Genomic DNA, 16,662 nt, shown 5'->3' with positions numbered 1-16,662 from the left:
GTGCCTACTGTATTATGTATCATTCATTCATGTAAAGTCTTGCTTCAGATTATTATTTTTTATAGCTGGCTGTAACTTTTTTTTGTTTTTTCTTCAAAATTCTGTTTAAGTTTACTTCCCCTGAAGGGAATGCTCTATAGTGATGGCTGACTTCCTAATATATGGGGGCCGCAGATCAGTATTTTAGAACCCTTAATAGCCATATATAAATGTATGGCTTCTAAATATGTCCAGTGGCACAGGGCCTGATTTAGGTAATGTTGCAGTGTATCCGATAATTTTCACCCCTCCATATGACTCTTGAGTTGTGGCCACCTTGTTTGTTTACCACCAGAATTCCCCAAAACACTTTAATTATGCTTTCTCATGAGCCACTAAAACTGACACACACATTCTTAGTTTTGGGTTTTCCAAGGGGCCGCCAAAACTTGTGCAGAGGGGCACATGTGGCCCTTAGGCTGCCAGTTGGCCATCCCTACTATATAATATGTACCAGGTTTCCCATGCCTAAATGACACCTTATAGCTGACACTACACAAAGTTGTATGTACAAGGGTTTTGGTGCTTTATTTTTTAAGTGTTTTCGCTTAGTGCCGTTTTGGTAGAAATACCCCTGTAAAAAGTAGTGGATCTATTGCTCTGTGTGACATGATGAAGCTGGCTTGGTCTATTTTCAGCATTCTCACTATTGATGTGCTTATTAGTAGTTTATGGCAGCATGTGGTATTTATACATTAACTTTAGTGCGTTTTCTTCACACATGCAAAGCTTTTCTTCACATGCAATATAGATAAGTAGTTAACAGTGCTGTTGTTTTCATCAGGGAGGTAGTGTTGATATTTTCTCCTGATCATTTTGGAGGAGACTAAAGCTTCTGGTTCAGTGAATGAAGATAAGACTCTGAAGCTCACCATTAGTTTGAGATCTTGTGTGAGCTACATTTTCTACTTGTAGGTAGATTCAGTTGTGTAGATGTGTGTTCTGCAGCTAGTCTGAGGAGATTGACAAGGTTGATTTTGAACTATCCGTTTGTCTGCCAGAGAGGGTGTGCCTAAGCTTTACTTGAAACCTTTTGCTGGTGTTCACATGAGCCCCAGTGCAATGAAGTTCTCTAACCCAGTAGAAACACCTACCCAGATTTATTTTGTTGTTACTGTGTATCACAGCTGACACTGGGTTAAACATTTGTAGCTCTGCCTGGTTTACTTTCTGTAGAAGCTTATGAGATCAATGGGTCACATGATATAGCCACAGTACATGAGTAGATACATGCTGAAAGAGGAAGACCGTGTATTGGAAAAGCCGGATATTGGGACATACCTAACCACTCTTTTTAAATCATAGATCTATATGGATTCAATGTTTATCAAGAGGGATTATAAATAAAGTATATTAAGGACCAGATAATCCAATTGTGTGTATAGATTTGTGTATCATGCCAATGTCTACCATTCTTATGCCAGGTGTTCCAAACTGCCCAGCAGATTTCCTTGTCTCTCTACTTTCCTGGAGGTTTCCCAGAGATGGATGTTTCCAATAGCAGACCCCCTATGACATGTCCGCAAGATATTTAGATAAATGCACCAGGAATATGTATTCTGATGGTTTCTTTAATATGTAGGTTCAGTCTATGGTTAAATCTACTCCAGTTCTGCTGTATTAGTTGATCCAAAAGATGAAACTAGACATGCAGAAAGCAGTTTTTTCTGGCTCCAGTAAAGCCAAGAAGGAATTGGTTCTTGTTCATAGATTTGTATTCTGTTTTAAAGATGTTTTAAATAATGTTACATGTTTTATACAAAAGAAGTGCCAGTCGCTAACTCTTGTTGACAAGAGCTTCTAAGCAAGCATTCACAGATAAATTAAGCTACTTATTTAGCTAAGAGTAACCGAAAAGGACCACTGGGAGATGTAGCATTTAAAATGTGAAGGAAAAAAAAATTGTGTGTTTGCTCCACAAATTTGGTGTTTTCATGAGCATAAGTGCTGCTTAGAAGCTACTAAAAAAATCAAAAAGATAAATGTATTATCTTTTGAGTCTCAAATCTGCTGCCAGTAAGTGTCAGAAAAATGTTACCAGTTGGATTTGTTCTGTGATCCTTATGTTTTAAAGGGATATTAAACCATACCCTTTAAGAGTTTTAAAATGTAGGCTCATTCCATAGTGGCTATTGCTTCCTCAAGGATTTTCACTTGGTCCTGCTTGCATAAATTACTTTACTGACCCACCAATCCTTAATATGACTCCACAAGAGGGAGTATAAACAAAATTTATAAGATTTATACTTTCTGATTAAAAATATTTACTAAACCAAATGAAAGCTCAGCTTGGCTATATGTAGACTGAAACTCACAGGAAGTGGAGGGTTTAATGTAGGGAAGGGTGGTCCGCTTGAGTCATATGGGATGTGACTGCCCTCTCTAAGAAGCCACAACATTATATACCTAGCTATCCTAAATGTGTTTCCTCTGTGACTGTGTAGATAATTAGATTTATTAGTAAGAATTCATTATATTTTAATTATTAATTGCTTTGAGAATGAAAAAAATCTACAATGGAAGTCATCCAGATTAGATTAATATTTTTATATTCTAAAATTCTTCAAAATACCTTTTAGTGGCTCTATATACCTTTTATAATATTTACAGATTTGTATGTTTACTCTATGGAGCTGATCCATCTTCTGCACATGGGGAACTAGCCTGTGGATTTAGATGCCAATGTTTGAGATGCCATTTCTGTTTGTCTTTATAGAATAACATGTAATCTAACTCTAAATGTTTTAAAAACAAATTAACATAACTTTTACTGCAATTGGTTTTTCATTAACCAAACTCCACACAACATTTGCCTTATTTGGAGGAGTCAATATAGGCTTTAGACTACAAGTCACAGTCATGATGTTAGTATAAAGTGCATTGTTTTGCCGTTATTAGGCCAGATTACAAGTTGCACGCTTACAGTTTCAGGTTTATCGCAACTCTCTCTCATATTACAAGTTACAAGTAAACGTTATCGAGCTCAATTGACTTTAACGCACGTCAGGTTAGCTCAACTTCAGAGTTCTGTTTAACTGTTACGCTTAAATAAAGTGTCACAAAACACATAAGAAATACATTTAAAAGTACAGTTTCACTCATAATAACAGTTACACTCATAATAACACTAATACAAATTAATAAAACAAAACTTGCATAAAAAAGTTAAAAGGGCTCAGATATGAGGTCTCAGGTGTTAGGGAAAAAAGGCTGCGTAACATATAGATACATACATGTCTAAATATGTGTGTGTGTATGTATATGTGTGTGTACATATGTATTTATATGTGTATATATGTATTTACAGATATATATACATATATATATATACATATATATATATATATATATATATATATATATATATATATACATATACATATATATGTATACATATACAGACATAATTATAGTGCTTTGGAGCCCCTTAGAGTTAAGTAACTGAAATATGATGAATCACATTTATGCAATATTCGTATTTAATAAAGTGTTTAACTGTGTATTTACTGTAAATATTTCACATTCCAATGTTCTTCACATAGGGGATTATCATCTACAAATTTTTAAATATATATTCCTATAAACATATATACATATATATACAGAGAGAGAGAAGTACACTCACAGGAACAAACAACCGTCTCAATACCATTGTTATCCTGTTCTATGGCGATTTACCACCTGAGTGCAGCTTCTTTTAGCCCAGTAATGCTTTTCACAAAGTAGAACTTTCCTGTAGTATATCAGTCTGATCCCGCCTATTCTGGTCAGTCCAGCGCCAAAATACCAGGCAATTCCTCTCTGAACAAGGAACACAGCAACCCCAGACGATTGTTTCGGCCTTCATTGGGCCTCTTCAGTGAGGTGTAGCCATATTCCTCTAAGCATTCTGAGCAAGGAGTCCACGTCTGGATTCCCCTTTTTCCCATAGGGAGACTAAATACACACAGAGAGAGGCACACTCACAGGAACGAACAACCGTCTCAATACCATAGTTAGCCTGTTCTAAGGTGATTTACCACCTGGGTGCAACTTCTTTTTGCCCAGTAATGCTTTTCACAGAGTAGAACTTTCCTGTAGTATATCAGTCTGATCCCGCCTATTACGGTCAGTCCAGCGCCGAAATACCAGGCAATTCCTCTCTGAACAAGGAACACAGCAACCCTAGACGATCGTTTCAGCCTTCATTGGGCCTTGTCAGTGAGGTGTAGCCATATTCCTCTAATCTGTATATATCTATACCTATATTTAGGTATAGATATATATTTTACACAAAAATAAAACACAAAACACATTGGATCATTGGATATATATATATATATATATATATATATATATATATATATATATATATATATATATATATATATATATATATATATATATATAAATATATATATATATATAAATATGTATTTAAGAATAAATAAAACATATTCTTCTATGCGAAGAACATTGGAATGTGAAATATTCATACTTTCATGTCGGGTTAGTGCACTTGAGAAAATGTTGTGTTTTTTTCCACTTTTAACTCTCTAGTGACTTCTATGGGAAATACATAAACACAATTGCAAAATTGTAACTTTGGCTTTTCGTGCGCGTCGTGTTAGTGCACAGGTGAAAACCTTTTTACTTGTAATGGTATCAGATGCTTAAAAGGCAAAGTCGAGCACAGTTTGCAAGCGGGAGCTATAAATAGCACTCCACTCATAATCTAGCCCATTATCAGCTAAAGCCAACAATGGACACACATGTAGCAGGGCTAGCCTTGATAAATCAGCAGGGTGCATTTTAATTTCTGAAAAAGTAAGAAAATCCTCAATTTTCAAAGCTGAATTACGTGAAAAGAGTGAAAAATAAATAATGAAAGTAAATTGCGAAGTTGTTTTATTACACATAACTAAACATCTCTAGACATTCTCTATCTGAATCATAAAACTTTCATTTTGACTTCCATGTCCCTTTTAAGAGTTGTTGAAATGCAAATAATGCTGCTGTAATAATGTTTACCTAAATCTCAAAGCAGAGTATTGTTTTATTTAGTTACCTAAATAGAATGGATTTCCTAGAAGCCGTTATGTAATTCTTTTTTTTTTTAAGTGATATTGATTAGCATGCAAAGTATTGTCTAGAAGTAATCCTTTTATGCTGTAAAGAATTATCTTACCTCCAGTATCTTTTTTTATTTATTAATATTTTAGGCTTATTGATATTAAAAAGTAATGCACATTTATAATAAAGTATACTATGCAAAATAGATTCTCTGTAATGTTATCCTTTTTACATTAAATGTTATTTGGATATGAATATAAAAACACTACTTGATTACTGCCATTTGTATTGAATACAATTTAAATATATATGATGTGTGGCCTACATATTGAGTTCAGATCAGTAACATCTATATATGTTTACATCTTTAAACACAAGATGAAAAATGTTGACATGATTTACAAAATATTTTCAGCGCTTTGGATTCCAATAATAAGAGCTTGTTAAAGTCCAAAACCTAATTATGTTTTTCATTGACTTAAGGCTCAGCATATACATGACAGAAATACTGCATCTCATTCAGCAGTGGTTGCTAAATTGAATGCAGCTACCCCAGAGAGAGTGCAAATGACATGGACTAAAGAAAAACTTATAGCAGAAAAGCACAAGATAAAGGATCTGAACGCAGGAGGCTTCAGGGATATCTTCAACATGAAACCGTAAGTACTGAATAGCGTGCTAGACATTCAAAACTTATCAGCAAAAAATACAATTTCATAAGCCTCTAGATTTGTCAAGCCCTGGTTTTAGAGCGGTTGCATCTAAATAGATTCATAAGTACAAATACATGAATTACATTTCAGGTAATTCGTTTGTATTAAATTGTTAATGTATTTCTGTGTTTAGAGGAACTTTTAAAGAGACACAAACCCCAATTTGTTTCTTTCATGATTTAGATAGAGGATGTGTGTTTAAAGAACTTTCCAATTTACTTCTATTATCTCATTAGGTTTGTTCTCTTGGTATCCTTAGTTGAAAAGGATACCTAGGTAGCCTCAGGAGCTGCTGATTGGTGGCTGCACATATATGCTTTGTGTTATAGACTTACCCAGTGTGTTAACTAGCTCCCAGTAATGCATTGTTTTTTCTTCAACAAAGGGATACCAAGAGAATAAAGCTAATTAAGTAATAGAAGTAAATTTGAAAGTTGTTCAAAATTGTATTTCTTTCATATAAGTGGCAAGAGTCCATGAGCTAGTGATGTATGGGATATACATTCCTACCAGGGGGGGGGGGCAAAGTTTCCCAAACCTCAAAATGCCTATAAATACACCTCCCACCACACACATACTTCAGTTTTACAAACTTTGCCTCCCTGTGGAGGTGGTGAAGCAAGATGTGCTTGATTTTCTAATGTGAAAGGCGCTTCTAAGCATTTTGATTCCTCTCAGAGTACAGTGTTTGTCAGAGGGATGTGAAGGGAGTATTGTCTGATGATTAAGTGGTTTCATTCATGGAAAATCCTTTCAAAGGCTCTCTGGTCGTAGGGATTTATTTCTTGCCTCCCTTTTCAGATCGACGTTATACTCCTATATACCATTACCTCTGCTGATAGTTTTCAGTACTGGTTTGGCTGTCTGGATGGGTGTCTTTCGGTAAGTATGTATCATTATTTTAAGACACTCTTAGCTATGGTTGGCGCTTTATGTTACAAAGTTTTAAATATATGTATTTGCTTATGTTTGCCAAGAGTCAGGTCTATGTGTATTTCCGTTTTCTGTAGACCATCAGTTTCAGTATGTAATTTATGTTTGGGGAGATTATTTTTTATTTTTATCTCTTACCTGGGGTTTCAGATTTTTTCAATTTGACTTTGTTTTCAAAATTTTCGCGGGCAAATTAGGCTCGCGGGGACGCAAAATGCCATTTATTATGGCGTCATTCTTGGCGCAAAATTTTTTCTGCCGCAAAAGTGCTTCTAAGGTGACGTAAGTTTTGTCATTTCCTGCATCTTTGTTGACGCATGTTGTTTGGGCGCGGAGTCGCACTTGTTATGACGCGAGTTGCTTCATTTCCTGATGTTAGCTTTGGCCCCAAAATATATATATATTTTTTTTTGCTTAATACAAAGTGTGAGACGCAGCTCCGTCAAAGCATAACAACAACTTCAGTATTGTTTTACATACTAATATGAGATTGAACATCAAAAAAACAAGAATATCTTCGCTTTTTTTATGATTGAAGCATAATATTTTCTATGCAGGAAGAGGAGAAAAAAAAGGGGGAAGAGAAATATTTATAAGGAAAAAGGAGGGGGGGGAGAAGAAAAGGCTGCTCCTGGTCTCATGTTTTGGCGACCTGCTTTGGTCGCTATATTTTATTATCATTAAAATTGGTGAATTTTGTGGCATCCATATGCGTGCAATTCAATAATAGATTTGGTCTATATGGGTTTACTCATGCTATCCAGGGTATATCCGGTTATGAACTGTATTAGTTAAGTAATTGAGGGGGTTAGGGTGTTGCGGTTTTCTGACTGTGGATGTTTTCGTTTGAGATATTGTTCCCATGTAGTTAATATTTCTGCGTATACATCCATCTATACATCCATCTTGTCATTTTTCATATAATAATATTCTTCTAGTTCTAGAAATTCTGAAACTCTATGAGACCACATATCTAGGGTTGGGGTAGTTTTGCAATTCCAGTTCCTGGCTATTAAAACTTTTATACTGTCATAACATAGAATAGTTTTTTGTAGGGTTTGTATTTGATTTTAGGAGGTTTGCATAACAACCAAATCAGTGGATCCAAAGGAAATTGGAGGTCCAGGATCGATTCTATTTCTGTTATAATTAGTCTCCAAATGGTTTGGATGGAATTGCACCACCACCACATATGCGCCATGCCGCTGCCTCTGTGGCCACTTCTCCAGCATTGGTCGGATCTGTGACGGAATAAGCGATGGAGTTTTTTTAGGGGTAAGATACCATCTGTGTAAGATTTTTAAAATAATTTCCACCACAGAGAGTGATATTGACATTTTTGTTATGTTCTGGAAAATCATTGCGCCCATTTGGGGAAGAATGATTATTCCCAGGTCCTCTTCCCAGTTCTCAAGATATTGTGGTATGTAGCCCGGTGGGATCATGGTTAACAGTTTATGTATCAATGAAAGGGTATGAGTGATAGGTGGTGTGCGAGTACATATTGATTCAAAGTTTGTTAAAGGTCTGACCATGTTTCTGCTTTGTTCATGTAGTGAGATAAACTGGTGCACTCTATGGTAATTAAACCAACTATGGAAATAGGTGTAACCCTTATCTATTTGGTCTTGCTGGGGGAAGATCTGTTCTTTTGATGTTATCAAATGTACACAAAGATCGCGAACAGTTGTGTCTATTGCACTTACTGTGGTGTGGCCTCCTATGGTAAATTGCCTGTTTTCGATGAGTGAGGTGAGGGGGGATGGCTTTGATGAGATCATTGTGTTTTTGGACAGGATGTGATCCCAAACAGTGAATGTTTCTAATATAGGTGGGGAGCTATTTGCTAACTTGTGTTTCAAGTTCTCCATGCTCCAGCACAGTCTTCCCAGGTGTGGAGTGTCTGATATTGAGTGTTCTAATTGTACCCATCTTTTATGATTGTAATGTATATGCCAGTCAACTATTCTTTGTTAAAAAAAAAATTGCTTGTCTGTATAGTGTGATGTTAGGGATACCTAATCCTCCCTGAAGTTTGGACTTTTGCCTTATGTTGGTGTTGATTCTAGGAGGTTTTCTATTCCATACAAAATTGCTGAACGCCTTCTGTATACTTGAAACATATTTTGTGGGTAGTGGAATTGGTAATGATTGTAGAATATATAATAATCTTGGAAATGTGTTCATTTTAAGGACGTTAATTTTACCTGACCATGATAGCTTTTTGGTTAACCAAGAAGAGAGATCTCAAATAATAGTTTTCTTAATCAATTCGTAGTTTTTTTTTAAAGTTTCGTCTATTGTTGTAGCTAAGTCTATACCTAGATAATGGAGTGTATATTTGCACCAAGTAAAGGGGGTCATTCTTTTTACTTTATGAAGGGTGGATTCGTCTAGGTAATATTCAAAACTTCGGATTTATCCGAGTTAATCTTAAAGTTAGGTAATGAGTGAAATAAATAGAATTCTTGTAGGAGTGGTGGGATAGAAGATTCTGGTTCGGAAAGTGAGAATAAGATGTCATCTGCAAAAAGTGAGAGGACATAAGAGTGTGGTCCTGACTGTAATCCTTTTATGAGGGGATTCTGTCTTATTTTAGTTGCGATGGTTTCAATAAACCATGTGAATAACAGTGGGGAAAGGGGACATCCCTGACGGGTGCCATTGGATATGGTAAAGGATTTAGACAGAGTTCCATTTATTAATAATTTAGCATTAGGGTGGGAATAAGAGAAAAAATGATGTTTAACATAATAGGGCCGAATCCCATGGACTCCAATGTGATGCGTAGAAACTTCCCGTCAACACCGTCAAAGGCCTTTTCTGCGTCAATTGACAGTATAATACACAGAATTTCTTTGTTTTGTGCTAGATGTATGAGATTTAAGGCACTGACCGTGTTGTCCTTAGCCTCTCACTTTGGGATGAATCTCACCTGGTCATGATGGATTATGTCTGACAAAGTAGCATTCATACGGTTTGCTAACACTTTTGCGAAAATGTTAATATCTGAATTTAGAAGGGAGATTGGTCTATAGTGTGATGGGTGGCCCAAAGGTTTGTTAGGTTTTGGTAATAAAGTAATATGGGCCTCTAGTAGGCTAGGGGAAAATGATTTAGATTCAACAATATAGTTATAAAGGTGTGTAAGTTGGGGTATTAATTTGTCTTGATATTGCTTGTAATATCTATTACTAAATCCATCAGGACCCGGGGCCTTGCCAGTCGGTAGGTCCTTTATGACCAATTTGATTTCTTCTGGTGTTATGGTTTCTTCTAGAGATTCTTTGTGATGTAAAGGAATCTGGGGGAGGTGGAGTGAGGACAGGTATGTGGTTATTATTTTGTTCTGAGGGTGTTAAGCTAGTTAAGTCATTTAAGTTATATAATTTTTGATAGTAGCCTCTAAAGGTTCTTGCTATGTCTTTTGAAGAGAAATATTCTTTATTATGGTCGTCTTTAATGCGTAAGATATATGATTTGAATTTTTTGTTTTAAGTAACGTGCTAGGGATCTGCCTGATTTGTTCTGTCCTTCATAGTGTGATTGTTGCAGTCGTAATGTTTGTCTTTTGTGTTCTTTGTTGTAATAAGTTGCTAAGTCTTGTTCTGATTGTAGGATAGCTAGTATTGATTGGTCAGAAGGGGATTGTTTGTGACATTGTTCTAGGGATTCAATATTAGCGAGCAGAGATGCTAAGTGCGCGTGTTTTTTTAATTTAATATGGAGGCTTTTTATACTGATTAGTTCCCCCCTTATTACGCACTTATGTGCTCCCCATATATTTAATTGGGAGAGGTCAGGAGTGTTATTAATAGTGAAGTATTCCGTAATGGAGTTTGCGATTTGTTATGCTACTAAGGGGTCTGAAAGTAAATGATCATCTAACCGCCATATATAATCTTGAATCGGTTTACTTAGCCAGGTTAATGTGCCTAAGACCAAAGCATGGTCGGACCAGGTAAGAGAGGTTATTTGTGCAGAATGAAATAATGATAGACCAGTGACGTCAGTGAAGATGTAATCAATTCTGGTATATATTGTATGGGGGTACAAGTAGAAGGTATAGTCTCTTTTCTCTGGGTGGGAGACCCTCCATAGGTCATGAACAACTAGTTTGTTAAGGTAAGAATTGGTACGGTTGATATATGAAGTTGGGATTGAGGCGTGTTTGGACGAACAATCTAGATGAGGGTTTAAGGGTATATTCAGATCACCACATAGTACTAGAATGCCCTTTTGATGTTCTAAAATTAAATTAGTAACCGTTTTAATAAAGTTGGGTTGTTTGGAGTTTGGGGAGTAAATAGAAACTAGTGTAACTTGACGGCCGTAAAGCAAGCCTATTAAAATTATATATCTACCCTCTCTGTCTTTTATGGTTTTGAGAGTTGTAAATGGTACGTTTTTCCGAATCAGGATTCCAACTCCTTGTTTCTAAGATTTGGGATGGGATGCATAGAAGCATGTTCCAAAGTTAATAGTGAATGTTAAAGGTTCTCTATGTTTAATAAAATGGGTTTCTTGGACAAATACTATGTCTGTTTTATGTCTAATAAAGTCTCTCAAAGCATGAGATCTCTTAGCCGGGATATTTAGCCCTTTGGCGTTTATTGTTTGAATCCTTATGGAGTCTAGTGGTTTATGTGGTTGAGGAGGGTTAGCCATGAGTTGCTAGGTAGGTGAACACTATGAACTGTAGCGACGCATAGTTTGCTTTAATTAGATGTATTGCAATATATTTTTGTGATATAGTGGACGTGAGCAGATGGAGCAGCCAGGGAGAAAGGAGATGAACAAGGGGAAAACATTTATAAAATAACAAAAGCATTAAATTAGTCAAGAGTGACTTTCGCGAGGACGTGTTTCTCACTCTATATGAGTTAAGAAAGTAGTGGGCTAAAGAAGTTCGGGTATTTGTTCCCGGTAACACCAATATGAACAGGTTAAATTCACCAGTGTTTTAATCTATTATATAATTAAAAATCTAACATTTGTCTGAATGACTCTTCGTTCGTTTAGTTAATATAAACCTCAAGTGTCGGTATCCCTGCCCCCCCCCCCCCCCGGCAAGGAGTCCCAGCCGCCTGTTTAGTTATCCGCAAAATTGCATAGTAAATTATATACCGTTGACCACGACTCCCCGCCAGGAGACCCAGGACCCCCCCATCAAGTATAGGTAACATCATAGCTAAGCACATCCTGTATCAATGAGGAGGGATAAATGTAGTTTGTCTTATGTCTTTGAGAGCAATCAAAGTATCAGTGAGTCATAAACAATTAACATTTAAGAAAGAAATGAGAAACAGGTACGAACATATAAAACAAGTAAAAAACATGTTGAAACCGAAGCTTTGTGTAACCACGGTACTTCTAGGTCACTTAGTTTTTAACAAACTTTAGGAATTACTTTGCACCAAATTATGTGTGCGGGTTAAAGTCTATTGCTTGATTGCATTGTATATTTTATACTTATACCATATTTAACTCTATTTACATATTGAGGTTGGTTTGATAGTTATTGTGTTATTTAGGCATCAGTGAATATTTGTATGACATACTAAACAATACCTTGGACCCTTACAGATAGGTGTATGTTGTGTATCCTTCAGAAGGCACTGGTTCAGTGTAATAGTTTAACCTGTCGGTTGACCGACACTGAGTGTAACTAGGGTATTAGAAGCCTGAAGAGTTATACCTTACATATATTATTGCAAGGTTTTTAACTAGTCTCAAGAGTAGGAATTGCGAAGGCATTGTTCATCAACATTGTAGAACAGTATCATATATTAACATGTATAACTTAGCATACAAACAGTGTGTATACGACCTGATCTCCACTAGGTAGTCACCGTTTCAGGTAAACAGGCATTAAGGAGTAATATAAGTGTCCCTTCATGTTATCTGAAAATCTTTGGATACATGAGTCCATTGTGAATATGGTTGCTTCTGATGAGCAGTCGGTGATCTGTTGTGGGTGTCTTGTCCCTGTTGAGTGTGTGGAAAGTTCAGGTTGAGACCTTTAGATAGGGCCTCAAGGTCCTCCGGATTTTTATATATCAAGATTTTTCCATCTCTGTTGACTAGGAGACTGAATGGAAATCCCCATCTGTATCTTATTTTATGTTCTTGTAGAACAGTGGTTATGAATTTTAGAGAGCGTCTCTTGTCAATTGTAGTGGGACATAAGTCCTGGAATATTTGGAGCTTGTGGTCTTGAAATGTTTTAGAACCTTGTGATCTTGCTTGGCTCCATACAGCTTCCTTGTGTTGGTAAAAGACAAATTTCAAGATGATATCCCGAGAGGGGCTGTCTAGTTTAGGTCTTGGACGCAGAGCTCTGTGAGCTCTCTCCAAAGAAGCGTCTGTCATTTCTAATGTGGGGACTAGTTGTTTGAACAGTTGTAAGAGATATGTGGTTATATGTTTATTTAAGATATCCTCAGGGACTCCCTTTATTCGCAGGTTGCTGCGGGGGTTGCGGTTGTCAAGGTCTTCCACTTTCAATTGTAAGTCCTGGATAATTGAGTCCTGGCAATTGAGGCATTGAGTGTTATTGCTGACTATTGATTCCAGGTTTTCTTGGCCTTCTTCCAAACACTCAATCCTAGATCCCAATTTGTTGATCTCTCTTTTAACAGAGGATATTTCCGATTTAATAAAAGATTTCAGATCTGCAATGTCAGCTTTTGATGGGAGAGCAGCTATAGTGTTCTGAATTTGTGTCAGTTGGTCTGTGGAAGATGAAGGCAGTGATGTAGGTGCCTGTGCTGCCATGCTGTCAGATGTCTGATGTATGGAGATGTATGTCTCCTGTTGGCGTTATGTGGAGAGCTTGGTCTTGTAAAGCAAAAAAGGAGCTCACTGACTGGATCTTTGAAGCTGAAGTTTTGTTAGGTTTTCTGTCGGATTTTCTAGCTGCCATAAGCAAAGAGGAATTGTTGAGATGCGCTGATCAAGATACCCCAAAAGGAGACTATTTTATCATACCGTTCATTTGTAACATAGGTTATCCGTTTTCATGCACATTGGGCTTCTATCAGCATGTTAGCATTCACCTGGTCTTGGGGTCTTAGGGTTTTTATACATAATGCATGATGTTATTGATATGTAGCTGCACTTTAATGATAGGCAATGATTCTCTTAGCCATTTTAAGTATCTTGTTAGGTTAGAGTAAATTAGCAGCTGTATTTGAGAAGGCTTTGCATGCCTGTGAATGTGATACTATTCTTTTTAGGTTTGTATCATAGTTATTCTGCTCTTTGTATGTGCGTAGAGGCTCCGTTTTGTGAGGCCATGTGGGCGGTAGGGTGATGTATTTGTATGGCTCTTAGTGCGGATCTTACCCCACAGACTGCTACTCTGAATGTGTCATCAATAGGGGTGCTTGGTCTGTATAGATACTAGTTCCACAGACAGAGAGACTGCTTATGATCCGGTTTGTAGTGTAGGCCGAAATCCAAGATGGAGACCGGACTTTTTATTTAAATCTGTTACCTCCGTTATTCATGTTTTTTGTTCATCCGACACATCCACTGCTTAGTCGGTTTATTCCCAGTGAATTTCCGTTGTTCTGTTGACGTTATATGCCCAAAATTAGCACACAGTGGGCCAGTGGAGCGAGAAAGGCTTCAGAGCTTCACAGCAGCACAACCATCACGCTGCACAGCTACGGCCCGCCTCCTGCCCCAAAATATTTTAATTTCCTTTTTGCGTCTTGCATCATACTTGGCGCCAAAACTCTTTTTTGTTTATACCCCTCTTCCTTTTTGCTTCTGGTTCTCTTCATTTTAAGAGCTATGATGCTTATTTTTTTGCATCCTACTTTTGCATAAGCACTTTTCTCCAACATTGGTGTGTCCGGTCCACGGCGTCATCCTTACTTGTGGGATATTCTCTTCCCCAACAGGAAATGGCAAAGAGTCCCAGCAAAGCTGGTCACATGATCCCTCCTAGGCTCCGCCCACCCCAGTCATTCTCTTTGCCGTTGCACAGGCAACATCTCCACGGAGATGGTTAAGAGTTTTTTGGTGTTTAAATGTAGTTTTTATTCTTCTATCAAGTGTTTGTTATTTTAAAATAGTGCTGGTATGTACTATTTACTCTGAAACAGAAAAGGATGAAGATTTCTGTTTGTAAGAGGAAGATGATTTTAGCAGACAGTAACTAAAATCGATTGCTGTTTCCACATAGGACTGTTGAGATGAAGTAACTTCAGTTGGTGGAAACAGTTAGCAGACTTTTCTGCTTAAGGTATGACTAGCCATATTTCTAACAAGACTGTGTAATGCTGGAAGGCTGTCATTTCCCCTCATGGGGACCGGTAAGCCATTTTCTTAGTCAAACAAACAGAATAAAGGGCTTAATATGGGCTAAAAAACTGGTAGACATTTTTATGGGCTAAATCGATTGCTTTATTTGGGCATATTATTCAGATTTAGGCTAACAATTGGCATTTATAATCTTGGGGAACGCTTATAAAACGGCAGGCACTGTGTTGGACACCTTTTTCAGTCAGGGGACCTTTCTAGTTATAGACTGAGCCTCATTTTCGCGCCATTAATGCGCAGTTGTTTTTTGAGAACAGGGCATGCAGATGCATGTGTGAGGGTCTAAAAATCTCTGAAAAAGCTTCTAGAAGGCGTCATTTGGTATCGTATTCCCCTCAGGGCTTGGTTGGGTCTTAGCAAAGACTATAGCTGGGACTGTATAGGGGTTAAATTTAAAAACGGCTCCGGTTCCGTTATTTTAAGGGTTAAAGCTCTGAAATTTGGTGTGCAATACTTTTAAGGCTTTAAGACACTGTGGTGGTAAATTTTGAACGATTCCTTCATACTTTTTCACATATTCAGTAATAAAGTGTTTTCTGTTTGAAATTTAAAGTGACAGTAACGGTTTTATTTTAAAACGTTTTTTGTGCTTTGTTGACAAGTTTAAGCCTGTTTAACGTGTCTGTACCTTCAGATAAGCTATGTTCTATATGTATGAAAGCCAATGTGTCTCCCCATTTAAATTTATGTGATAATTGTGCCATAGCGTCCAAACAAAGTAAGGACAGTACTGCCACAGATAATGATATTGCCCAAGATGATTCCTCAAATGAGGGGAGTAAACATGATACTACATCATCTCCTACTGTGTCTACACCAGTTTTGCCCATGCAGGAGGCCCCTAGTACATCTAGTGCGCCAATACTTATTACCATGCAACAATTAACGGCTGTAATGGATAACTCCATAGCAAATCTTTTATCCAAAATGCCTACTTATCAGAGAAAGCGCGATTGCTTTGTTTTAAACACTGAAGAGCAAGAGGGCGCTGATGATAACTGTTCTGTCATACCCTCACACCAATCTGAAGGGGCCATGAGGGAGGTTTTGTCTGATGGAGAAATTTCAGATTCAGGAAAAATTTCTCATCAAGCTGAACCTGATGTTGTGACATTTAAATTTAAATTAGAACATCTCCGCACACTGCTTAAGGAGGTGTTATCTACTCTGGATGATTGTGACAATTTGGTCATTCCAGAGAAATTATGCAAGATGGACAGGTTCCTAGAGGTTCCGGTGCACCCCGACGCTTTTCCTATACCCAAGCGGGTGGCGGACATAGTAAATAAGGAGTGGGAAAAGCCCGGCATACCTTTTGTTCCCCCCCCCCTATATTTAAGAAATTATTTCCTATGGTCGACCCCAGAAAGGACTTATGGCAGACAGTCCCCAAGGTCGAGGGGGCAGTTTCTACTCTAAACAAACACACTACTATTCCTATCGAAGATAGTTGTGCTTTCAAAGAGCCTATGGATAAAAAATTGGAAGGTTTGCTTAAAAAGATTTTTGTACAGCAAGGCTACCTTCTACAACCAATTTCATGCATTGTTCCTGTCACTACGGCAGCGTGGTTCTGGTTCGAGGAACTAGAAAA

The 16,662-nt window shown here is 37.3% G+C and overlaps 1 protein-coding gene across 1 annotated transcript in view; it reads left to right on the top strand.

The window, feature by feature from the left end:
• The window catches only part of SLC12A7 (solute carrier family 12 member 7), a 468,927-nt gene that overhangs the window by 399,982 nt on the left and 52,283 nt on the right, over window positions 1-16,662 (top strand). The window contains exon 22 of the mRNA XM_053714358.1: window positions 5,575-5,750. Within this exon, the coding sequence (XP_053570333.1) occupies window positions 5,575-5,750 (176 nt within the window). The remainder of the gene's footprint in view (window positions 1-5,574; window positions 5,751-16,662) is intronic.

Source organism: Bombina bombina, chromosome 5, assembly GCF_027579735.1.
Source record: "Bombina bombina isolate aBomBom1 chromosome 5, aBomBom1.pri, whole genome shotgun sequence".
NCBI lineage: Eukaryota > Metazoa > Chordata > Amphibia > Anura > Bombinatoridae > Bombina > Bombina bombina.
The sequence above is the reverse complement of the archived record's forward strand: the minus strand, read 5'-3'. Positions and strand labels throughout refer to the sequence as shown.